The sequence below is a fragment of the Gopherus flavomarginatus genome, chromosome 12 (genome assembly GCF_025201925.1).
Source record: "Gopherus flavomarginatus isolate rGopFla2 chromosome 12, rGopFla2.mat.asm, whole genome shotgun sequence".
NCBI lineage: Eukaryota > Metazoa > Chordata > Testudines > Testudinidae > Gopherus > Gopherus flavomarginatus.
Window position 1 is genome coordinate 46,351,018 of NC_066628.1, and position 25,207 is coordinate 46,376,224.

The 25,207-nt window shown below is 48.1% G+C and overlaps 2 protein-coding genes across 7 annotated transcripts in view; one reads left to right on the top strand and one right to left on the bottom strand.

Moving 5' to 3' along the window:
* Positions 1-22,163, top strand: part of ARSG (arylsulfatase G) — an 81,100-nt gene extending 58,937 nt beyond the window's left edge. For 4 of the 6 annotated variants that reach the window (XM_050920654.1, XM_050920655.1, XM_050920656.1 and 1 more), the window contains 4 exons: positions 1,146-1,254; positions 10,416-10,536; positions 20,128-20,218; positions 21,769-22,163. In XM_050920654.1, the coding sequence (XP_050776611.1) occupies positions 1,146-1,254; positions 10,416-10,536; positions 20,128-20,218; positions 21,769-22,067 (620 nt within the window). In that variant the 3' untranslated portion in view covers positions 22,068-22,163. Of the gene's footprint in view, positions 1-1,145; positions 1,255-10,415; positions 10,537-11,004; positions 11,171-20,127; positions 20,219-21,768 lie in introns of those variants that run through there. The other 2 variants (XR_007768988.1, XM_050920657.1) reach the window with 2 other exon arrangements.
* A 1,676-nt stretch (positions 22,164-23,839) lies between these two features.
* WIPI1 (WD repeat domain, phosphoinositide interacting 1) overlaps positions 23,840-25,207 on the bottom strand; it is a 34,274-nt gene continuing 32,906 nt past the window's right edge. The window contains exon 13 of the mRNA XM_050921106.1: positions 23,840-24,373. Within this exon, the coding sequence (XP_050777063.1) occupies positions 24,326-24,373 (48 nt within the window). The 3' untranslated portion in view covers positions 23,840-24,325. The remainder of the gene's footprint in view (positions 24,374-25,207) is intronic.

Below are 25,207 nucleotides of genomic sequence, written 5' to 3' on the forward strand. Positions count from 1 at the left end.
CATTATGGGTTTGTTTACAAATCTCTTGACCTTATTGTGTCTCGGTTAACCCAGCTGTAACTTGGTACAAGCAAAACCTTATTTAAAAATACAAGGGCCTCCTTTTATTTGGATTATGGAGGATCAAATTAAAAATCTGGTACGGAGGCTGGTTTAAGACATAGATTAGTCTACAAAGCACAGTTAGCTCTGCAATTTCATATTTGAGTTCCTTCAGAACTCTTGGGATACCATCTGGTCCTGGCGATTTATTTAGGCTAGAGCTCTAACCACTGGACTATATTTCCTCCCTTGCTAGAGGTAGACCCAGGTGTGTTGGGAAATGAACTAGTGGGTAATTAAGAGTAGAGGAAATTGTTTGTAATGTGGTCAGAAGGGATTTAGTTTAAAGGTGCAGGCCTGGCAGATATGTGTTTGTATGAATACTTCAGCAATCTGGAGGGTGCAGCTTTCATGTACTGGAGTTGTTTCCAGTTGGTACTGTACAAACACACGTATGTACACCACGCCCCTCTAGCCAGCCCATGAGGCTTGCACATAGAAACAAAACCAAATCAGCAGTAACCGCAAGCTAAACATTTCTCTGTGTGTTAGGTTCTCACACAACATCAAAGGCTTATGGAAATAATGTTACCCCAGCTACATGTCTTGTGAAACTAGCTCTGCGATTTTTCTATTGCTCATCAAAACAGATGAGAAGTAATTAGTCTGGGAGGGACCTCTGGGTCATCGAATCCATTTTCCAACCCCAAATCTTTGTTAAGAAGGGCAAAAGTGGGAAATCCAGCTAACTTTTCTCTCTCCTCCTTCTCTAAAAAAAGAACGCTGTAAGTTTAAAACCCCCAAACATTGGAAAGACTCAAAATGTATAGGATTAAGCCATGCATGGGTCTGCTGCTAGCCCAGGGTGAATTTCATCCTAAAGAAACTGGGGGGCTGGAAGGAAGCTACTCTTTGAATTCACTTTGCTGCAGGATTTTTTTTTTCTTGACAGCTTCACATTTCTGATGCAATCCTCCTCCTTTGTAATTTGTTTAGTATCTGTGACTCTGGATAATTCCTTTACCTTGTATCAGGAGAAGTTTGAGTTAACGAAAAGCTCCTGTGCAGAAGGGCCACTGTGAGTTTACCTGTCTGTCTTCCAGGTGGGAGTGCAGCCAAGCAAACGACCTGGGAAGGGGGACATCGTGTTCCAGCGCTGGCTTATTGGCCTGGCAGGATACCTGCAAACGTGACGAGCACTGCACTGTTGAGGTAGGAGGACAAAACTTTTTTGTTTTCCCTAGGTGAGGTCTAATGGTCTAAGCACAGGACTGGGAGCCTGCATCAGGAGGCCTGGATCTTCCATAGTCTTTCTCCCAAGCAGGTAATGTGCTCTCAGGGCGTGACCTAAACTGCTGGCATTTCGGCTTTAAACACGGGGAAGCAAACCATAATCTGTCGGCTTGGTCCTGACAGATGAGCCTTTGCTCAGTGGCTCAGAGGGAGGTGGAGGAAAATCCAGGATCGCTGCCAGCGTGCCTGCAGGGGGATGTTCCTGCCTGACCTCAAGCGGGGCTGTGGATAAAACTAGAGCAAAGTGTGTATCGTGTGGCATTGGTGGAATCCAAGTCTTTGCCCTTCTCTTATTGAGGGCCAGCCGGGTGAACCCTGCCAGGACAGCCTGGGTAAAACATTCCAAGGATTAATCCCCCTTACAGGGAAGAAAGGAATTGTGATTATACACAAAAGCTGTGCTCCAACTGATCAGAGCAACTGTTTGCCTGGCCTGGTCCCCTGTCCCGGTGTGGGGTGGGTGAGGGTTAGCCAGGACCGGGTGCTCTAGGAAAGAGTGTAAAGCCCACATCACAGTTAGCGAATGCATTGCAGCTTTGAGTGGTGAAGGGAGAGACTGTGGATTATCTACTGCTTTTACGTCTACCAGACCCAGTCCAGCAGGTTTGACAGCAATAACTCTAGGAAGCTGCCAGAGTTTCAGGGCACACAGTTGTGGCTGGATTAGAGAAGGAGGGGGCTGAAGGGCACTTGCAGGCTCTCAGAAATACCCAGTTCCAGATTTTTGTTGTTGTTAAAGATGAAATTCTCCAGTCCTGCACAGCCCCAGGGGTGGGCAATCCAGCTTTATGTACTATCCTGTGAAACCCACTGACCATGCTGGGGGCAGCAAACAGCACTACAGTGCAACTGCTCTGGTCTGGAGTCTGGGGTAACGTGGCACCCAGAGCTATTGTTTCTCAGTCACTAGACTGACATGAGCCCAGATCCACAGAGCCCTGCGCGGATTCAAGAGTTGTATCTGCATCTGATCTGCAATCTGCAAACATGGTCTGCAGATATCTGTGGAGCTAAATCCGCAGATCTGCAGGACTCTACAAGTCTAGTGCCTCTAGCCTGGCCTGCATCCAGTTATCCCCTGTGCATTGATGAGGAGTCAGTGTTGGACAAGGAAATTTAAAGACAACACACTCTGAAAAGGTTTAAATAACTTCAAGTGTGTGACACAGACCAATAAAAGGCAGGATGTTGCAAGTGAAGGGCTGACGGCTTGTCTTTAAGGAACTCCACTCTCCGGCCACATCTGGTGGTGACGCACATGGTGGTGACGTAAATCAACATCTCAATAAATGGGCATTAATGAATGTCAGTCACACACTGGAGGTAAAGGGCAGGACAGTTGTAGGAAAAGTGGGAATATATACGATGATATTGAACAAGGTGGAGCCCTGGGGTTTTGTAGCCAGTCTAACAGATTGGGTACAGGGCCAGGTTATCTCAAGGCTGTGGGATTTTATACCTGACGTTCATGCCAGTTAAAGGCACACCATTGGGAGCCTTAGGGACTGAAAGTGTAGCAGAGACTACAGCGTGCCAGCTTTCTCCCTCCTCCCCCTTCCCCAGGAGAGATTTTCCGTAGGGGTAATGGGAGAGTTTGATTTCTCAGGCTCTTTTATTTGCAGGCGCCTCTGGCTGGACTGCCGACAAGCCGCTGATTCGTGTCTCATAGAATGCGGGACACTCTAGTCAGTTAGGGACTGAGACCACCAGGCGGATATGAGTGGGTGATAAGCTTTGTCATGACCAATCAGGAAGGGCTGTGTATTGGTGACCTGCCTGTGAGGTTCTCTGCCTGACACTCACACGCAAAACTGTGCAGGTTGTTTACTGTCCAGATTTCTTTTTCCCTATGACATGTCAGCAATGGATTCCATCCTGTTCCCCTATCCTTCCTGTGATCCCTCAATAGCTTGTTTTGGAAGCAGCCTTTCTTACAGAATCTGATCCAGATATTTTCACAGAAAGGTCATCTTTGTTTTCCCAGTGCTGCAGCGTATTTCTCTTTGTTGTCACTAAACCAATAGGAATCCACCTCCAGGAAATCTGGCAGAGACTGAGCACTCTTATCGGCTGCATTGCTGATGTGTCCTCTTTCAGGTTAGAGAGGTAGTGCAGCCTGCTGCTCTGAACTTTTGCCCCAGCATGACCACTGGCTCACCCTGGGGCCTGGGCCCACACCCAAAGGCAGTCTTTTCCAGTTGTGGCCTCTGCTTTTAGGTGCCTCTCTAGGTATTTATGGGCCCCTCATCACTGGGGCATCCAAGCACATGGATATGATCCTCACTCACCCCTGTGAGGAAGGGCTGGGCTGTTCTCCCCGTTGTACAGAGGGGAAACTGAGGCCCAGAGAGACTAAGTGACTTGCCTAAGGTCACACGAGAAGTCTGTGATAAAGCCAGGAATTGAATTGGTGTCTCCTGAGTCCCAGTCCAGGCAACTGTAAAGCCCCCAGTATATGCAAAGCTGTTGTGTCCAGGACTTTTACTCTCCCCCTGACTGCAGGAGCCCCAGGGTAGGGGGCATGGTGTGGCATGTTGCAATCAGGGTGGAAATTACCAGCCTTTGTGGCTATTCTGACCTGTGCTGCAGGCTGAGGTGACACTTGTCAGGTCCAGGATAGGGTTCTCACTAGCTACGCTCCCCATCAATCCCTGTGCCCACCCCAGACTGGTGCAGCAATTAACTCTCCTCCCCTGGGCCTTATACTGAGATGCAGTTACTCCCGCTGGAGATGTGAGTGCTTTGAACATCTGAAAACAAGGCACTCAGTGTCTCAGGCTGATGAATAAAGCAGCTCAGCCGAGCTGGGCATTCAGAATTAGTGGATGCTTTTGGAAATGTTGGCCTCAGTTCTTCTTCACCACCATTTTGTCCTCCTGTTAAACCTTCTTCGTTGCACAGAGGTGTGGCCGAGATTCATTAGCTAATGTCTGTGCAGCATGCCATGTATTGCTGTCCCCTGCCTTGGAAAGGACATGGTCCCAAGGACCGTCTGGATGGGTCTTTCCCATCTCTTGTTCCAGTGATCCCAACTGGCATTGGAGAGCGTAGGCGCCACCTGAAATGATCACCCTGAAGGAAGGGAGGATGCAACACGCCAAGCCCAGGAAATGCAAGCGGCTGGCTGCATTGTGAAAGAGGCATGCCTTTATATTAGCTTGGCTGCGCTCCAGTCTATCTGTCAGGGCTGCTAATGCAACCAGCGCTACATGGTGCTGGGAAAGACTCTGCATGCTGTTGGGAGCACATCCTGACAGGGAGGAGATGGAGCATTCCTGTGGAGTTGTGAGCGATGGATCTGAGTGCAGGAGGAAGGTGCATGGGGTGAAATGTCCATCCCCAATTAAAGCAGTCAGGGTAAAGGCTTTGCTCCCATTGGGGAAGAAGCCAAGCAGCATTTTGGTGTGACTGGGAAACCTCTCTGTGGATGAAGGTTGCCCCTCACCCTCAAACGATGGTGATGCAGAAGGCCATTGTGGGGTGATGTTTGGAGGTGCACATGGAGTGTAATCTCTTAAAGATCTGATCCTGCAGCCTCTACACGCAGAGAGCTCCCATTTACGTTGATGTGGGCATTTTGCTTGCATAAGCCCAGCAGGGTTGGACCCTTTATGGATTACATGGTAGAAGCGCCTTCAAATTCCTTGGGCCGGCTTCGGAATAGCCTGCACTGCTTCTGTACTCTGTGTGGCTATTCTGGGGAGAGCAGTGCTGAGCGAAGCTTGCAGGAAGCCCAGGTCAGTGGACAGCAGGGCACAGAGCCATGGAAAGCAGATCAGAACTGAACAGAAACACGCTGATGCACTCTGCGTTCTTTTACACAGACTGTCCTCCTGTGTGCCAGTGCAAACGTGCAGCTTCTAGCTTGTTTCCCCTGAAATGTGCCGTGTCTAACTGTTTTGCTTTATGATATTTGACTAGTGGAGCCTGCTGTGCCTTTACCATTCTCCTCACCAGTCAAAAGTAGGGCCTTGAAGTAGGTCACTGAGATGAATAAGAAGCAATTTGCACCATCATTTATTACACACTCTCTTGGCAAAATTCTGCAGATTGAGCAAAGCTGTTCTGCAGTATTTTCTGCAGAGGCAGGTGTGCATCTTGCTTAATAGCTCTTTGTTGCTGCATAGCCATCTACATTGTATCATCAGCAAAATATGGCTTGAGGTGGATTTGAAGAGAGAGACTTTTACTCTTGTGATGTCATCTAGGATCCTTGTGAGCTACTTGCTGCTCTGCTTCATTGATTTTTTTGAAAAAATATTCCATCCTGGTTCTTGCTGTACAGTGAGCTGGAAGAAATACCTGTAGTGTCAGAACTTCCAGTGTTGTTCAAATAGATGTGGACCCTAAGCAGAAAGTTTAAATGGCTTTATTTACCCACAGGTTTCCTTATGAGTGTTTGCTATGTAGGCAAAAGCATCTTCCTCTTTTAGCACTGCCATGTTTTCCCAGCTTTACTTCTTAGATTCATCCTCTTGCACCACATTAGCCTTCACACAGCTCTTGGAAGGTCGCAAATGCACATTCACCTAGAGAGATTTGGTCCCCAGTGTACTAAATTGTCAGGAACAGCTGACAATCAACAGCATTGATTCTTAGCCAAGGAAGTGAGTTTTATGTTTTGGATGTTGCCATCCCAGGGAAGGAGGTGCCATCCCTTATATTTGTTGCAGGCATCTTCAAAATACCAAAGGTAACTTGACACAAGAGCTAAAGTGCAAATTGTTACCTTTTCAGTCTCAAGCTGACCCCAGACAGAGTCCTTGCAGTGTATTTATGCTGGTTGGCCTGGCCGGCTACCGATTCATGGCTGGAGTTTTGTCAGCGGTCTTAGAAGTCTCTTCTTCCCTTGATATGCATTTCCAGCTCATGTCTTCCCGGCTCAGCAGTCAGCGAACTCTGAATCCTGAGATACTGGCTAAGAAAGAGCTCTTGCGTTAGAGCTGAAGACCTGGAACGTTGACAGGAAAGGTGAATTGTCATCAAAGGTTCTGTTACAGCATGAAACCTCTTGACATCTGTGATCTGCACTTCATATCTGCAGGGGATGCTGGAACGTGATACCCCTGGAGAACTCTGAAATCTTCATGATCAAAAGCCAGTCACAGGGGAGACTGCTTACAGGGGGATGGGGAAAGAGTTTGACAGCAACAGTTGGAGTCACAGTGTCACATGCAACATAGAGCATAGGAATAAGGGCGTTAACGAACTCAAAGCTTGTCTCCCATTCAAGGCTCATCAAACTGGGTGAGCCTGAGCTGTGTTGTGGAATAACACCAGGTGTGTGTGGTTTCAACACAGATTGCACCAGCCCTGAGTTTAGACTGCAAACTCTTTAAAGCAGTGTTTTATGAGGTTGCCCAGGACCTAGCATGATGGAGGCCTGTGAGCACTCCTGTGTAAATATTAAATCATCCTGCAAAGGCATCTGCCTGTGAGGCCATGAAGGTCCCTTTGCAGAATTGGGACCATGGTTAGGAGCTGTGACTGGGTGAAATGTAGTTGTTTCTAGCATGGCCAATGGGTCTGATGTGCCCCTCTCACATATCCCTCTTTTCTCCCCTTACACAATCCCTTTCCAACACTGAGTCTCTGATCATTTCCACCAGCCTGGCTGCTGTTTCCAACCTATTTTTGGCATAACGGTTTGAAATTGTTCTAAGAGGTAATGCTAAGAGCCAGATCCTGAGAGGTGCAGCTCACCTGGCCCGTAGGGGAGCTGCAGGCAGGTGGCAGCCTCGGAGTCGGCTCAATGGCAGCCGTAGGCCACGTCTACACTACGGGCGTTGTGGCAGCATAGCTACAGCATTGTGACCCCGTGCAGCGATGGAAGGGGGTTTTCCGTTGGCGTAGGAACCCCACCTCCCCTAGCAATTGTTGCTAGGTTGATGGAACCTTGTTGGCCTGGGTGGGATTCCCCCGGCAATGAGGCCTGAGTGTTGTCTGTTTGGAGCCTGACTTATTTAACAGCCTCCTCACTTGCCTCACCCATCAGCCAGCCTCTAGGAGAGGGCATTAGACTGAGCCTGCCTTTCTGCTCTCCTCAGCGTTGTTTGGCTGCTCGGTCTCTTAGCAGCCGGGGAAATAGGAGCTTTGAGTTCCTCTGCTTCCAACTCACGCAACTGGGATAGTACCAATGGGCCCAGGCCAGAAGTGCTCACTCAGGCAAAACTCCCGTTATGTCCAGTCGTGCTCCTTGACTTCCGTGGGAGTGTTGGTTGAGTCAGGAGTTCAGGCCTGGGCCCCGAATACCTGGCACTCTTACTGGTGCTTGGCATGGCACTTCTGCTCCAGCCCGAAGCACAATAGTAGTAATCCACCTCTCAGTGCCTCTGTGAGACAGGGACGTTGTAGGGTGGTTTTGCTTTCCTCAGGCCTGATAAGCTAAGATGCAGGTTAAGCTGGTTACCTGAGATCGCACGGAGTCAGCAGCAGAACTTGGAGCTCCTGCCAGTGGGGCTTGTGTCTGATCAGCGGAACCTTCCCCCTGTTTACTTCCTAAAGCAGAGGTGTTACCCGCCTGGCTCAGCCCAGCTGCCTGGAGGTCCAGGAGGCTGAAGGAACTCTTCCCACGCTGGCAAATTCCATCATACGTCTGTAAGGGCTGTGACTGATACAGAGACCTTTCTGGATTTCCAGCAAGCAGGGAGTTACCACCCTGTTCAGGTGCCTTAGGCATGCAGGGGATAAGAGCCTTTCCCAGGCTGCTGCTCCAGGGCTGGGAGTTATCTGTTCTTGTATCCAACCTCTTTAACGCCTCAAGAATAACGCCTAGGAGGAGAATGTGCAGATGAAAGAGGGGCGCTTTCATTGCTGATCCACGCTGGTAGTTCACGCCAGCGATGGAAGCCCTGTGCCCAGACACTGGCAGCCTTGTTATAACTCTTCGGGGAGCCAAGTGTAAGGGGCCTGCTCAAAGCTACTTGTGAGAGGTTTCGGAGTCAAAGGAACACAGGCTACAGTTTTCATAGGGTCCCAAACTCCCAGCTACCATGGAAAGTCAATGGGAGTTAAATGTCTAACTCCTTTAGCCCTCTTTAAAACCCCAAGCCCCAGTGTTTCTTACTGAAGCAGGTCGTGAACACGGCTGAGTTCTTACCTGTTTGTTTTCATCTTCGGATCTTGAAGTGCTTTTTAACATGAAATATTTCTCCTCTCCTTGTGCACGTGGTCCAGGGATTTGTGGGAAATGTCACTGATCCATATTGACATCCTGTTTCCTTTATAAGGGACTGGGGGCTGCCCTGGGAGGACACATCTGTCCCCAAAGTCAGTGCGTAGCTTGTTTTGACCATCCTAGATTGCCTGATGCTCATGCTCCCTGGCAGCTATGGTGGCTGTCCACTCCAGAGGACCTAGCAATCATACGTGGCCCTTGTGGGAGTGCATTCATATTTGTGCCAACAACTGGGAGGATTAGAAGGGAAAGAGAGCTACAGAAAGTGAGGGTTAGATGAAGAGGAACAGAGATGCAGAGAGCTGGATTTGCCCCTGATCTCACTGGAGTTGTGCCTGCTTATGACAGTGGTGAATTTGGCCTGGAAAGTATAAATGACTTCCCCAAGGCTGCACAAGAAGTCAGTAGCAGAGCCAAGAGCTCAGGAGTTCCTGGTCCCAGTCCCATGCTCAGTCCATCAGACCATGTTCATGTACAATCAGCACGTTAAAAGTTGGCTGCAGTCCACAAACAGCAGGCAGAAACTCTCGCTCTTCCCGTTCCTGGCCTTACGGGTCTATATGTTGCAGCTCCTGGATGTCAGGATGCCTGTTCCTCTCTGTGTGCCACACCCTTAGCAGGAGCTTAGTACATGGAGTAACCAAGAATTAGCCTAGAGCAGTATTTTGTGGCTGAGCTGTAAACCCCCGAAAAGAGAGGATGATGGTGGAAATGCTGACGGCTTTTCAGTATAAGTGTACAAAACAGCACTGCTCTCATTTTCCAGTCTGGTTTCTATGGCTCCGGTATGCGATACATAAGTGAGACCACATGTTCCTAGGTTACAGGATCTGCTGTGACTGGAGTGAAAAGTGACTGAGTTAGCACTTTCCCTTCAGAGGGTAACTTGGCACCTTCCGGGGGGGACTTCATAAAGGGTTATGTGGCCCTGCCGCAACTGCAGTATCTCTGGCCAGCTTCCTCTTTGATATGGACTCCCAGGTATCCAAGAACCTGGAGGCCCAAAGGATTCCTCTGTGTGTTTCTGTGTTCCTTTCTGGCAGGAAATGCTCAGCCGTGCCAGCAGAGGGGATGAACTAGGAGTTAGGGCACGGCCTGGCACTTAGGAGAATTGGGGTTCAAATCCCACCTGATTATCGTGCATACTGTGGTAGCATCTAAGTACTGTACAAACACAGGACAAAAAGACCCTCCCTGCCCCAGGGAGCATCTCTGCCAGACGCTCTATGCGACCATGGGTCTCCATCACTTGAGTGAGATGCGGACAAATTGATTGAGGATAGTGCGGTGCTTAGATTGTACAGAGATGAGGAAACCCAATAAGTGCCTCTGGAGAAACTATGTTCCCTAGCAGCTCCAGCCCCGTTGTGCTGGGCAAAGCCCATTTTGACCCATTCTCCCATATTTTAATAGTGAAGTTGTTCTGCGTGTCCTATCGCTGGGGGGCACAGGCCTCTGAGCTCTTTCCAGCTACTGTGTCCTTTGGCAGATTGATTTGTGTAAGACGTGCTGCCTCTTCTCATGCACATGTACTCACTATCCTAAAAATATGCTAATCAGTATGGGCTATAAGGCAATTGCATCTCTTGTACAGAGCATGCCCCCAGCAAGCTATGCCTCGTGTTACCAGGGCTCTTTCATTAAATACGCCGAGGTTAGGGATTCTGGCAGGCTTCTTGGATAGGTGCCCTTACTCACAAGTGCCATTAGCTTTGATAAGCGGCAGGATTGAACTCCAGCACTCCCCCAGCATCCAGGCCCAGAGGGCCCTGACATTACTGTTAGGCCTGGGACGGGCTCGCTGGGGACAGGCTCAACTGCTTTTGCTCCAGGCTCTGGGGTGTGGATGGGATTTTAATGATTTTAATTTCATGTTTTAATGAAAGCTTCCTCTCTGCTCCAGCACCACAGACATTTTCCCCACCTTGGTGTCCCTGGCAAAGGCAAGCCTGCCTTCCAACAGGCGCTTTGATGGTTCAGATGTGTCTGAGATTCTCTTTGGGCAGTCGCACCAGGGGCACAAGGTACGTAGTGGACTCTCTTCAGCTGCAGCGGGAATTACAAACACCACTTCAGTGAGGGTTAATTGTTCCTTGTGCATGCGATCATTACCAGGTGCAGTCACAGTGGGAATGCTGCTGTAGACAGACGGACGCCACTTTAAGCACTGTGTCATGTAGGCATGCATTGGTAGAATGGTGGGACACAGCTTCCTTAGGGGTGTGGTTTGACTGGCTGGGGGCAGTGGGGTGCAGAGGGCTAGTTAGCATAATGAATCTACTGTTCATTCCCTATCGCCCAGACTCTCGTCCCAGCTCATTTTGAGGTCTTACATAAATTGGCTCTGATGGGTCTCAGGTCTGACATCACATGACAGAACTCCATATTATCAACTGCCCAACATTACTTGGCATCATTCAAGAGAGATCTGAAGCTAAGCTAGCCTGGAATCTGAGCTGCCTCTTCACTCAAGACAGGGTGGTCTCTTCCAGGCACTGCTGAGATTGCCAGGAGCTGGTGGAAGGGTTGGAGAAGAATGTGTGATGGTTTGATTTTATTTGTAGTACACAATGGTAGCACCGAGAGGTCTCAGCTGAGATTCCAGGCACTACACAGACACACAGTGAGATACAGTCGCTGTTCCCAAGGGCTTATCATGTAAGTAGACAAGATAGACCAGCATGGGAGGCGATAGTGGACTTGCTTGAAGTCACACAGCGCATCAGTGGACAAGCCAGAAATAGAACCCAGGTTTTCTGGCTCCCAAGCCTGACTACCCCCTGGACCACACTCCATTAGCAGCAAGATGGCAGTTACAAATTAACCTTACCAGATTTGGAACTGCACATTTCTGTGGGCTCCTCTGGCATTTCCCAGCTTGGCCAGAATGTAACAGACTGGATTTCATGGCAGAGGTGAGGTGAGGTGAGGCAGGGCAGGGCAAGATGGAAAAGATTTTTTAAAAAGAGTAGTTAAAACTTGATTTGTACCCTGAGCAGCTTGGTTAGCGGCAGCATGTGGCCCATCAATATGGCATTACGAGCTAAAGTGCGTCTGCCCTGCTGGACAGCACTCACCTGGCTCCATGTGTCACTGGAGTCATTGGGACCTGTCTGTGAGTATCCGAGAACCAGAACTTGGCCCTTGGCCATTCCTTTTATGCTTGGTAGTTGACCTGTCACATCTTTTTCCCTGTGCATTTCATAGCTGAGATGCAGTGACAGGAACGCCATCCCATGTGGTATTTGGGTCGCTGTAGCACTAGAATTAGAGAGAAACAAAACTCCCAGGCACTTGAAACCAGTAGCGTGTCTGTCTTGATTTGACAAACAGGGTCATGATTAAGCTCCTGTTTGTTCTGAGCCCTGGCTTGAACAACATGCCCATTATCAATTTGTAAGTAGGGCAGCCAGTCCCATATCCTGCAGCTTTCAATCCACATGACAATAGGACCTTCTCACAGCTCCCTAATGCATGAGAAATGCAGTTAGCAGGACAGCCATTTCTGAGCCTTACACAAGATTTTGGCTGCAGGACTCCAATGGCCTTTAATGAGCATCCCGCATCTAAAATCTTGCTCTTTGTTTTGAAAGTCTGCCCTGCTGGGAGCTTCTCAATCTGGCTCCCGGTAGGGATTTTGGATTTGCCCTCTGAGTCCATTGCGTGATTGGTATTTAATATTTTTTATGGAACCCTTTGTTGAATCCTAAGATAAACAACTAAGATATGGCAAAAGCCCATTTGGCTGTGTGAGTTGTGATGGACCTTATTATGAGTTTGTAGTGATGGGCCACTGTGAAACGCTACAATTAGTAGAGCATGTCCAGTACTTAAGCAATAGCCAGGGAATTAACCATCGTGAGTGGTTCTTCCCCCAGCAGTGGCTGAAAGCCTCCAGGCAATTCCAGAGAAATACAATAGCCATGATAGATGGGCATGGGCTTGGAGATCTGCTAGCAGAGCTGCCATGTTTCATCATGGGAATTTCCAAAGTGTGGAGACGAAATTGAAGGGGGCGTAAGAGGCTGCGGGCGGATCACAGAGAAGAAATAGTAGACGGGCAGTCCATAGTGGGCCAGGGGAACCAGAGACTGCAAGGCAATAGAAAATGTAGTGCTGGCTCAGGGTGGCTGTGCTGCAGCACAACAGAGAGTGCAGTGCTAGGTACTGCAGGGTGACAGAGAGTGTGGTGCTGGCTTGGGAGTAATACAGAGCAGCAGCACTGGGCCTGCAGGCTGCTAGGCAGTGCTACAGAGAACTGCCGGGGAATGTTGATACCCAAAGGAATAAGTTACATTTTGACCTTAAACCCTAGATTGTCATAACAGCAACAAATATTGAAAGGTTGCACTGGATACTAATTTAGTTTGTCTGTTGTCTCCAGTTTACCACCACTAGAGCTCTGACGTGCCCTGTCTGTGGTTACTCACTGATTAATAACACACTCCTGCCTCAAGTCAAACCACTTGTGTTCCTGAGAAAGCCTGCAGACTCCTAGCCATTCAGAACAGGAAATTGGGATGGGATGGGAAACTGTTGTGTTTTCAGCTCCTTTCCCTGCCTGCACAGGGCTGGCCCCTATGCTGCATTTCGCCCTGTTCTAAATATCCCCACAGAGACGGAAGGCCTTGGCTATGTGGCCTTTCAAATGATCAGCTTGTGTCTTTTGAGCACTCCCTTAAAGGTAAGCAGGCTTTGTAATTCTCCCTGGAGGATCATGAGGAGTGAATTAACCCTGTCAGAGCCAGACCCTCCCAGGGTTTAGGAAACTGATTGGTTAAATGTGGGGCAAACAGTAGCTTACTATTTCTAGGACAAGGGCAACCTTTCAGCCAGTTTTGGGCTCAGCTCCCTGCCTTTTGTAAGCAGGGAAGGCTGGTGCCATATCCAGTGTGTTCTCTGTCTGCAGGCGAGACCCTGGTTCACTCCTGAACCACAGTCCAAACCAGATGTGTTTGAAGTTGCCTGGCTCCCCGTCCTTTAGCCAGCTGGGACTTGAGTTGTTCCCGCCAACTTGACACATTTGGTCTGGTGTGTGCAGAGGGAGAAATAGGCGAGTCTGTCAGAGCAATCCAGCACCTTGGAGCTTGTGTATTCTATTCTAATAAGGGCACATCCATAGGTCAGCAATCACTTGGCCTTGTGCCTCTCAACACACTCATGCTGGGGAGCTGATTGCATTTCTGCTGTACCTCCCTGCTGAGTGCATATAGCCAAGTGCTTTGCAATGAGAATCTACTCCCTTTTATCTTGTACTTGTGAACTAGTGATAGCAAAACTGCCTTTGATGTTACAGGCTTTTCCTTGACACAAATCCTCTCTGAATCAGTTCCTTTTTTCTTTTTTTTTCCCCTAGCATCTGATTTATGCACAGTTCTGGCACTGATTGAGGTGGTTGTGTTTATTTGGGAGGCAGTTTGCTGACTGCAGTGTCTGTACATCTCCTCGCATGATCTCACTTAGATAGCCTTTGGTTTCCACTCCAACAGCACCTATATTCACTAGTAGTGCCACCTATGCGGGCTCAGGAACTGCAGCCAGAGTCCTGTTTGAATACAGTTTGTTCGCAATAAAAACAAATCATATGAAATGTATCATAGATAAAAGCATCAGGCAAATAGGCTTTTTTCAGTAGATTAATGTCAAAGGAATGTTCCTGATGCCCACTCAGTAATAGAAACATACTAAGTAGTTTAGTTCAAACTTAAAATGATCAGCTTTTTTTTAAAATAACAAAGTCAAGAATCACTAGCTATGTAACATACCTAGTAGTAAAGCTTTGCAATTCTCTAGACTAGAGCCATTCACCAGAGGGCTTCAGTTAAGATAAGCAATTTACCAGTGCAGTAAGAATTGTAATAGACGTTTTAGAGATGAAAACAACGAGGAGTCCAGTGGCACCTTAAAGACTAACAGATTTATTTGGGCATAAGCTTTCATGGGTAAAAAACCCACTTCTACAGATGCATGGAGAGAAAATTACAGATACAGGCATAGATATATATTGGTACATGAAGAGAAGGGAGTTACCTTACCTTTAGAGATGGTTAACCTGAGTGTAACAATACCAGCAAATGTTTCAAGTGTAGATAAGGCCATATACTGGTACAGCTTAGTCCTCTTCCTGCATAGGAATAAGCCATACTGGTATATGGCACCTTCATACTGATGTGACGGCATACATGCTAGTCAGTGCACCATGTTCATGCCACTGCTGTAGTTCGATCAGTACGACTTTTGTGTGTAGACGAGACCTAATTTTAAGCATGTAAGGAGACCCACGGGGCTTGATTCTCATTTATGCTAAGGGATTGTCTGCACACGGGGGTAATGTGCTGACAGAGGTGTGATGTCTAAAACACACTAACATGTTGCACATTAATTAGTCCATGTAGACCCTGCTGGTGCACTTTAACATAATGCTCTTTGGAATAGCACTACATTAAGCACGCTAGGGAACCTTTAGTTCACACCGGCAGGGTCAACATGGAACAATTAATGCTCTAGGTTAGTGTGCTTTAGAAATTACACCCCTGTACAGCACATTATTCCATCATGAAGACAAGCCCTAAGGCCAGTTTACACTGTCCAGCTACTTTAAAGGGGGCCTTAATGGTGGGTGTGAATGTATTATTAACTCCCACTTGAAGGCTCGTTCGTGCTAACAAAGCAGTGTACAGTGGCCTCAGTGTACATGGAAATTTTTACAGGAAAAAAATATTTTTGATTAAATTTTTCAGAACTTCAAACCTGTTTTTTTTTTTTTTTTTTTACCAAAAACCAGTCCCATAAACAGTTTTGAAAAGTGAAAAGTTGTTGAAAAACTGGGGGGTTGGTGGGAAATGTACAGGAAATGTTTATGAAAACAAAGCAAACCAACGGTTTATAAAATTTCCCACCAAAACTTGGCATTTTTTGTGTAAACCACATTACTCCTTCATTAGTAGTGGCTGTATTCATTTATCTGGCTTTTTCCCGGATAGAGAACACGTGGATGTAAAATCCCAGGGCATCAAAAAAGATGACAGTTCATAAAATGGGATTAGGAATCAGGGTCCATAAATTCAACAGCCATCAAAGTGATTTCAGAAAGAAGTGCTCCATTTGGGAAGTGAACAGGACTTAAACACAAATGCCAGTTGGAATGATTACTGTGGGTGGGAGAATAATGTACATTTGAATTCAGTCATGTTGTCTTGGGGAGTCTAGGAAACAGAGAATAACTTGAAGCCATTGCTAGATTCTCTTTTGATTGCAGGTTGGTGTGGATCCTCCCCATTTTTCATATGCGTAAAGTTCTTTGAATAAAGGCCAGACAAATGTTAGACAAACGCCATATCTGATCAGATCAATGGTTCAACCAGTCCAGTATCCCATCTCTGACAGTGTTCAGCCAGGTGCTTCAGAAGAAGGAGTAGAACCTTCGTAAGAAACAGATATGCAATACTATCGTCATGGGGGAGTTCCTTCCTGGCCTCAAGCAGTTATTACTTGGCTTATAGCCTGAAGCATGAGGGTTTATATCCTTTCTACATTTGTATAATATCTAATGAAACTGCATGATGAAGTTGGTCTAATATCTAATTCTGTTCAAATATCTGATCCTCCAAAGCTCTTTCCACATCTTGTAGCAGTGAGTTTGACAGATTAGTTATACAATAAAAAGCATTTAATTGTATCTGGAGATGTTTTTTAACCCTCTGGTTTTCTTGGGAGAAGTTTTCTTCCCCTCCCTCTTGTGTGGCTGGACACATAATTTCAATAGTGAAGGGGGGCAGCTGGAAGCTCCAGCATTGATCGTGTCTGACGGGAAGAGGGGGTCGAATTTTTAGAGACACTAAGATACTCCAAGGATGGTATGGGCCTGACCCAGCCATCTGCTGTCAATAGGGCCACGTCTATACTACAGGGACTGGCATAAACCCATAGCTTAGCTTACCGCTTATGACGGAAGTGGTTTTTCCCTGAGTGATGGTAGCTAGCTTGACAGAAGAATGTAGCTGCATCTACGCTGAGGGGAAGGACAGCATAACTATGGTGCTTTGGGGTGTGGGTTTTTCACACTCCTTAACACAGTAGCCGAGTTGACCTACATTTTAGGTGTAGCCCAGGCGCCAGGCCTAGAAGCGGCACTCTGAAGGTACGTCTACACCACGGACAGTGGCAGGTAGGGTGTGGAGCTACATACCAGAGTGAAAAGCGGGCTACCTGTGTCTGTGAAAGGCTATGGCAGCGGTGAAAGGCTCTGGCAGTGGGGAGCTGCTGGAGCTTTTCCCCACTGCCTCTACCCTGCCAGAACCTTTCCCTGTTGCTGGAGCCTTTCCCTGTGGTGGGGAAAGGCTCTGGCAGCGGGACACTGCACTGCTAAAAATAGCAGTGTAGCTGGGGGAGCGCTGCTTGGGTGTGTAGAGAACCGTGTCAGATACGTACCCGAGTACGTACCCTAAGGTTCTGGCACTCTCCTAAACTGTCTACGCTGCTGTTTATCTCTGTGCTGAGGGCTGTACTCTACACAGCACTATTAGGAGAATGCGCTGTAGGCTTATGGAATCCAGATCCTGTCGCTGAAGGGATGGCCTTGGGTAAAGAATGTTCCCTTTGGTTGGGAAAGAAGAAAGGGCAAAGTAGATGAGAAACAGCATTTCGCTGTCCTGAGGCAAAGGCTCAGAGTGCTGATTGGCTCCTCCTGAGGGGCTGTTATTTGTTTCCATTGTATTCTACTGAAATAGCAGCACTTCAACAACATATTTTTCTGTCTCCTCCTCTTGGTCTTTTCTTCAGACAGGCTGGGGCCTGCAAAAGACCAGCATTAATCAGCATTCCAGAGCCTCAGCGCTGAAGCTCTCCTGGTAACAGCATTCCAAGGGCGGCTTAGCAGAACCAGGGATTGCCTCCGCCAGAAAGGATTTGGAGCACTCGTAGGCAGTTTAATATAAAGGCTCCAATAATGGTACCCAGCCAGGCAGGATACCATGGCGACGAGGGCCACAGAAATACCTAGAGGTCATGGTAACCCCAGCTCCTGACGCTGCTCAGAGAGCAGTGGGCTGGAAGGATGCTAGATCCTATGAGCATTTACACTTCCCCCTGCATCTCTGAGGAGATTGTTGCTTTTGTGTCGGGTCTATGATGACACCCACTGAGCTGCTAGGATAGCAGGAGCCTGTGCTGGAGGCTAGCTTCACTGCACTGCTCTTGTTTTCCCATCCCACGTACCTGAACCTTTTCCAGCCAGCAGGGTCTGGCTGCTCAGGGATTTGTGGGGGTAGGTCTGTTCTGCCGCTGAGTCATGGTGTGACCTTGGGAGGTTGCTTAGCCTCACTGTGCCTCAGTTTCTCATTTGTAAAATGTCATCAGTAATTGTTTGTCAGACACTTTGAGATCTTTGCCTGAAGGGTCCAGATATGGGCAGAGTATACCGTCTGCATGGGAGTCCTATAGGACATGAAATCAGGCCTGCCTGCTTTGAGCTGCAGTATGTGCCAACTTCTCAGCTATAGATAGTAAAAAAGAGGCAGCTAGTCTACCTCACTGCTACCTGCCCTGAGAGCGACACACCAGCTGTAAAGCATGTTGGTTGAAGAAGATCTCCATTGACAATGTCTTCTCAAAATGCCACTATGTGGGTTCCTTTCCCTTTTTTGGGACACAAGGGCAGATGCCTTGGAGGTGTGTTATAGCTCTGTGAACCTCTGGGATGGCTTCTCGCTCTGTAAAAGTGCATCAAGCTGGGACAACAAGGGCTTTTGCAAAGAGAAGACCAGATGTCGAGTCAAAGGGAGTTAAACACACTGAGCAGATGCTGCCCAGTCAGACCCAGTCTCTGTTATATTCTCCACCTGGAACCTTCATATGAAAATGTTAAGATCTTGCTTTTCCTCAGGGGAGAAGATCTAGTAGTCAGTCTCTGAAAATGGACAAATGTTCTCAAGGTTAATTTTTAGTTTGAATATGGGGTCTGTGCTGCCTGCCCACACTAGCCTGAGAGTGCTAGTTCCCCCCCACTGCTGTGTTGTACGGTCTGGTGACAGTGGGAACACCTGTTAAGTAATCATCTCACTGATCAGCTGTGAACATGGCTGCTAAACTTGGCGCGACAGCTGCCTCCATCTCCAGCAGATGTTTCTAATTTTTAGCCCAACGGAAACTTTATGAATCACTTCAACTCCTTCCCAGGGAGGAAACCTCTTGTGATTCATCCCCCTCTGGGACTGCGGGGTTCCAACCGGAGATTATCTGACAGACTGGTCCATCAAGTTCACTTGGCCCTGTCATTTTATTTTGCCTCCAGGGGATCATCCAGTATGGATTCAGGGTGTCAAAGATTGAACTAGACATAATCCACCCCACCCCCCTCCCACTCCTTGTCACCTTAACTCCCCTTAATGTGTCTCTCTGTGTTTGTGAAGGGAGACTTCCTTAAAGTGGAATGAGTGACTCAGTGGCAATGAACTGTGCTGTTCCAGGGCGTGAGCTCAGAGTACAGTCTCTGCTTCACAAGAGACATGAAGTCATTATGAACTTGGGGCTTGGTTGCTGGCCCCACAGAGCTGTAAAGGTCTCTTAGATGTCCCTGCCACTAGCTGAGCTGTAATAATAGCAGGAAGGACCAGAATGCTCCTTGTTCTCATAGCGTCATGCTGGAGAGGGTTCACAGGAAAAGTTACAGAAGAACATGAGCTCGTGTTTGCTAAACACATTCCATTCGCTAGCCTCAAATGTTTTGCCGCTCCTCTCTGAAAGGCCTTGGTATTGGATAGTCCAGTTCATGTAATGAGGCTGGTATCAGAGTAGAAAACTCAGAGTAGTTAACTTTCGTGGTGTGAAACCAGGGCAGATTCTGTAGGGCTGTATTGAAAACTAGCAGCTGTATTGAGGCAGGGACAGAATGAGGTCGTTGTTAAAGCTGATCATTTTTTAAGCCAAGCAGGAATAATGCAGTGGGCGCAGGTTGCCCCATTGAGTTGCAGCTTCGATCGGGTCCAGCTACGCTGGTGTTGTTGGAACACAGACAAGCTCAGAGTAGGTCTTTAGTGATGTGCCATCGCCTAAAGCAACAGAAGGGTGTTAACAACCCTTGCAAGGAGCTGCCACATTCTGGCTAGTCATATTCATTCTAGCATTAACACCCTGTTAATGGTGAGATGTGAAAACAAGAGTGATTGTTATAAACAGGCACAACAGTTGATCAGATCTCTAGTGCACAATTAGTGCCCATCGGCTGTTCATCAGGGAAGGAAATGGACTCCAAGGGCCCTACCTCAGGGAACATGATATAAGAGAAAAGGTGAGAAAGGGCGAATAAAAACGTCTAAGGAACCAGACCTAGTGTCTTACCTTGGCAAGCAGATCTCTCACGGCATGACGTATGCAAGCCCTACTCTGTCACCAGGGGATCGAAGCAAAGAAACATCAATGGCTCTTACTTTTCCATAGCAGAATTTTGCTTCCAAAGCATGCTTGGTCCTCAAGACTTGTAATCTGGTGGGAAAGCAGAATGGCTGCCTCTGCAAGCACAGCCTGGTCTCCTCTGGGGCTGTGTCAGAGCTCAGGGCAGGAACAGATAAAATCTTACCTGGTGTCCCCTAACTTGTTGCCTTCTTTTCTTCCTTTAGACGTTGTTTCACCCCAATAGCGGAGCAGCTGGAAAGGCCGGAGAGATAAAAGCGCTACGGCTGGCTCAATATAAGGCATTTTACACTACAGGTATAGTCTGTTAGAATTTAGGAAAAGCCCCTTATCCAAAGGCCTGGGTGCTCTGGGGGAGAGATTTAAAAATCCAGGCAGATTGGTACAAACAAGCACAGATACAGGAGCCTCCCGCAAACCAAAAAATGAATCAAATCCTTGCCCCAGCCACGGGTCCCTCCCCTGCAGGCTTTGTGGCCCAGACTTGGTGACTTTCAGGGCAGCGTCAGACCAAGGGGAGTGTGAATTCCAAAGCTGAGGATGCCTCCCAGAGAAGGTGCTGACAGCAGCTTCCTTTCTCAGCCCCAGATTCAGCCAGGCACCTAGGCACATGGCTTCAGTGGGGCAAGCTATGTGCTTAAAGGCAGGAATATGCTGCAGTGCTTTTTTGAGTCAGGACCTGGAACGAGGGCTTTAGCCACAGCGCCTCTGATGGTCACGACTACTGAGAGTGGTGACCTCTGGAAACAAAGCTGGGAAGCAGACACCCAGAGCACTTCAACAAGAGTTACAGAGGAAGGCTTCTGATGTGAGAGGACAGCAAGAGGAATGACATGCTTCTCTGCAGCCCTCTGGACATGCTTAGGTTCCATTAACCTCAGAGGGTGGATGATTAAAATGGGACCCTCACCCCCAACTTCAGAACTGCACACAATTCCACTGCTCCTGTTCATAGCATGTGGCTTTTTCTGAGGCATCTCCGATGTAGTATGTAGCCCCTACAGAGCAGGTGCCTTCCCTGCCAAGGTCTCTGCTTACCAGCAGCACTGGACCTGCTCATGTTCCTCTTCATCTTGTTTCCTTTATTTGTAACCTTCGGTTCACTTAGCCTTCTTGTAGCTATTCTTGTGTCTCAGTGTTGCCCTTTGTGTCTCAATTCCCTTTTTGGAGCAGCCCACAATATGCCTTCCTATCCTCCCCTTGCCTGTAGAGCGTGCGAGAGCTATAATTTCATAACTGGGTCAAACTCGGGTCAGCCCATGCAAACCAACGCACAACCTTGCTGGAGGGTTTTAACCACAGCTGCAGTCTCCAGTGCTGTACAGGGTTTCTGAGCTATAATTACTGAAGGCTGTTGTGCTAGTACCGTTTGCCAGAGATCACAGCAAGCCCTAGGACGGTCACTTCATATAACGTAGCTCCCTGTCCTTCTGTGGTGCAATTCCTAAAGAGCAGACAGTCACTTTTACAGATGTTTCCGATATAGCACCACTGCACAGTAAATGTTGCTAGGCAGGACTTTCCTTAGCCTATCACTGGAATAATCGATGGAGAACTCAAAAGCTTTTCCGTCTGCTGCTAGGTTGTTAAGCCGTGTCCAGCAATGTGGTAGCAACTGTAGGTATAAGAGGTTAGACCTACACTAGAAACTCACTGATCTCCTTTGCTTGTGAGTAACTCATTTGCCATAGTTATATCAGTTAGCCTAGGACCTTGGCACCCCTTGGTAACAGAAGTACCTGCTGCATGTGTTCAGGCCGCTACGTCTGCTAGAAACTAATGACGCTGCAGCAGGGATGGCTGCCAGGGGACTTACTTCAGAGTTTTTCTCTGGGTTTCCATTCCAGGCGGGGCGAAAGCCTGTGACGGAAGCATTGGGCTGGAGGAGCATCACCAGCCACCGCTCATTTTTAATCTGGATCAAGCCATTCAGGAGCAGGTGCCTCTGGATGTGGAGGCTGGCGAGTATCGCGCTGTGCTACCTGTGATAACCAGGGCTTTGACAGACTTTCTTCAGGATATTGCAACAGACAACGTCTCAACAGCTGATTACTCTCACGATCCAGCAGCAATGCCCTGCTGCAATCCACAGCACATAGTTTGCCGATGTCAGGCTTGCTGCTCTAGCAGTAACAGGGAGCCGTAGACAATCGTTTCACACTGAATCAGCTATCAGGACAGTCTGTGCCATTCTAGCTGTGCTGTATGCAAATAAAGCTAATGCTGTCTAGACCAGCTCGAAGGACTAGCATATCAGTGTGTAGCTACCGTCGGCATGGACAGCAGACATGGCTCTCTTTGCAGTGTTTAGAACAGCATAGCCACGTTGAGACACTGTGAGTGGAGTGTTCTGAGAAGATCACCTTCTCTGCTCCTGCGTAAAGAGCTGGTAGATCTAGATCTGTAGTTCTCACACGATTTACCACTGTGGGCCACATCCAACACTACCAGCATGGCCTATATGGGTGTCACATCGACCACAGCTCTGCTGAATGGGCTGCAAGCAGCCGCAGCTTGAGAACCACTGATCTAGATTGTGGTTGGGGGGGGCAGGGAGGAAGAAGGGGGAATGCTCTTTATGGGCTCACCAGGTGACAGAGGCGGTTCTTGGGTCAAAGCCCTTGTCTATGGTATTGTCCCCTGCCTGTCCCATGGAGAATTGCTGCAAAAGATGAACCTGCATGTCACTTGCCTCTCTGTGATCTGAAACTGGCCTTGAAGGGGACTTGGGGGGATGGGATGTGAGGAGCGAGGATGAGCCCAGGGGAGCATAGATGGAGAAGAAGGGGGCCCAGGAAGCAGTGGATTAAACCTTTGTACATGTGGCCTTGGCCTATGTCAAGGCCTTGAGATCTGTTGGCTCAGAGGGCCAGACACCCCCCACTATTCCTGGAGAGGTGAGGGGTAATCTTTACCCCCTCTGGCAGCACAAGGTGGTCACTCCTGGCTCCAGGTGAGTTTTTCTATCTAGGGTTAAACCAGTATGGGCTTTACATGAAATTGAGATGAAGACAATGGCCCAGCTCTATATCCTAGGGACAGGGGAATTGCAGGGAGAACTGACCTCCTCCTAGAGACTTAAACAGCTGACGACAAGTAGTAAGGCCAAGCCCCATCCTCGCCCCCTAGGATTTCTTATCCATATTTACAAAAGGCTCCCACTTAGAATAATGCCCTGTACTTCCAGGGCAACTTGCGCCGCTGAGGATCTCACAGCACTTTGCCAAGATGGGAAAGTGTTAGCCCAGCTTGAGAGGATTCCTTTAGCACAGCATGCTGTCCCTGCCCTGGTGTAAGGGTGTTTGGGGCTGGCTTAGAGAGGGGGTGTGAAAGGGGCGCAGCCAGAGCATGATGCCCTCCTGCAATCTTAACCACTAAAGGAGCTCCTTGGGAGCGGTTATGTACTGGCACAAGGCAGCGCAGCCCGGAGACCAACCTGGTGCCTGGCAGTTCCCTGAATGGTGCTGGAAAGCCCCAATGCCCCTTCCTTTCCCAGGCTGTTGCACATCTAAGCCATTGTCTCCATGTTACAAATGGGGAATCCCAGGCAAAAATTACATGAGTCCCCCAAGGTTGCAGCAGGTCAATGTCACAGCAGCAAACAGAGACCACAGGTCACACATCCTGGACAATGCTCCTGAAGCCAGAAAGGGTTGGGCAGGGTTGTAAGTTAGTCCAGGTTCAGCAACGGCAGCAGCCGTCTTGAGTCTCAATTCTCATCTCTAACGACGATGCCCTTCACTCCCGAGATAGTATTGTTTGAAACAAACCAGTCAACGTGCAGCTGAGGGCAACGGGTGACGATTCGCAAACAGTAGAAACCAAAACTAGGAGCCTTTCCACTAATACACCTGAATCAAGACTGACATCCGTAGGGCCCCCTAGAGAACAGCAAGAACTCCCACACCGAGCAGCCACTGACGTATGACGACTTTATTACTAGTCTTCTGGTAGAGCTCAAAACATAATAAATTGGGAGATTTCCCCCTAATATCACTGCAAAAATACTCTGCATGGATAAAATATTATGTATATACTGTACAAAGACATAGTTTAATAGACTTTATACACATAAAACAGCATAAATTAGAAAAGGGAAACCCATGTATATAAAATTCAGGTTACATACAAATCTGGTCAGGTTAGCATTTACAATGGGGTGTTAATGTCTCCTTTGTTACATATAGCACTGTGCATGCAATATAGTTCTACCACTCCCGTATACCATGTCAAACACAGGGCCAGAGGGGTGAGGTAACCACTTGAATATACTGTTGTAAAAGCAATGCAGCACCTCTGGTTATTCGCCCTGTTGTAGGCACCCCCAAATCCTTTCTTCCACACTGCTGGGTTTTTCCAAACCACCTCCCAGTGCCTGTCTCGAATCCTGAAGTTGGCGTCTCATCATGACCTCTTCACTTTGCCCGGGTGACCTCCACGGCACAAGATTATCTACCAAAATCAAAACAGAACTGCCTTACTTTTCCCAGCGATAGGCCGTTAAGTAGGGTTAATCACAGAAGGCTTTGCACATGTGCAGGGGAGAGGACGCCATGCAGTGTTTTACTTTCTGGTCAATGGGAGTTGTGTGTTTGCCCTACATGTATAGGTTGGTGATAATGTGTCCCTTATCCAGCTGCCATCACATCCAGAACACAGAGATTAAAAATAGACAAAGCATGCAGACATACTGGATCACTACTTGTCAGCTCTTAACTCCGGTAACAGAATACGGCATCCTCCTCAGGACACAGACAGGAAATACACAATGGCAAGGATGTTTAAATAGCTACTTCATACCAGCACCACACACACAAGCCACAAAAAGGGGACCAAAGATCTCTGGGCAAGAACTGCACCGTCTTATGGAAAAGCCTGGGGAGGGGGGGTTGCTCCCCCACCCACTACCCTCAGAAGGGTTCTGCTCTACGGAGACTCCACCCAGCAGCTAATGTGTTCTGGGTATCAGTGCACAGATGCCTGCTGGCTAGATCACCCCGCAGCTCCTCCATCTTGGGCTGAGTTGCAGAGACACTGAATGCTAGAAGGAACAAAAGGCCAGCCATACTTCCACAGAAGCTTCCCACCAAGGAGCAGTATTATTAACAGACAGTTCCATAGAGGCACTTTTGCTCTTTGTTACCGCAGGTAGCAACTATAAAGAAATGCAGCCAAAAATTCATAGTAATGCCAAATGTCTACGTAGCGGAGTTAGTATGATCAAAACGACAGAAGGCCAAGGTGGAAAACAAACACCGTGACCTAGGCAAGCACTGTAACATGCAA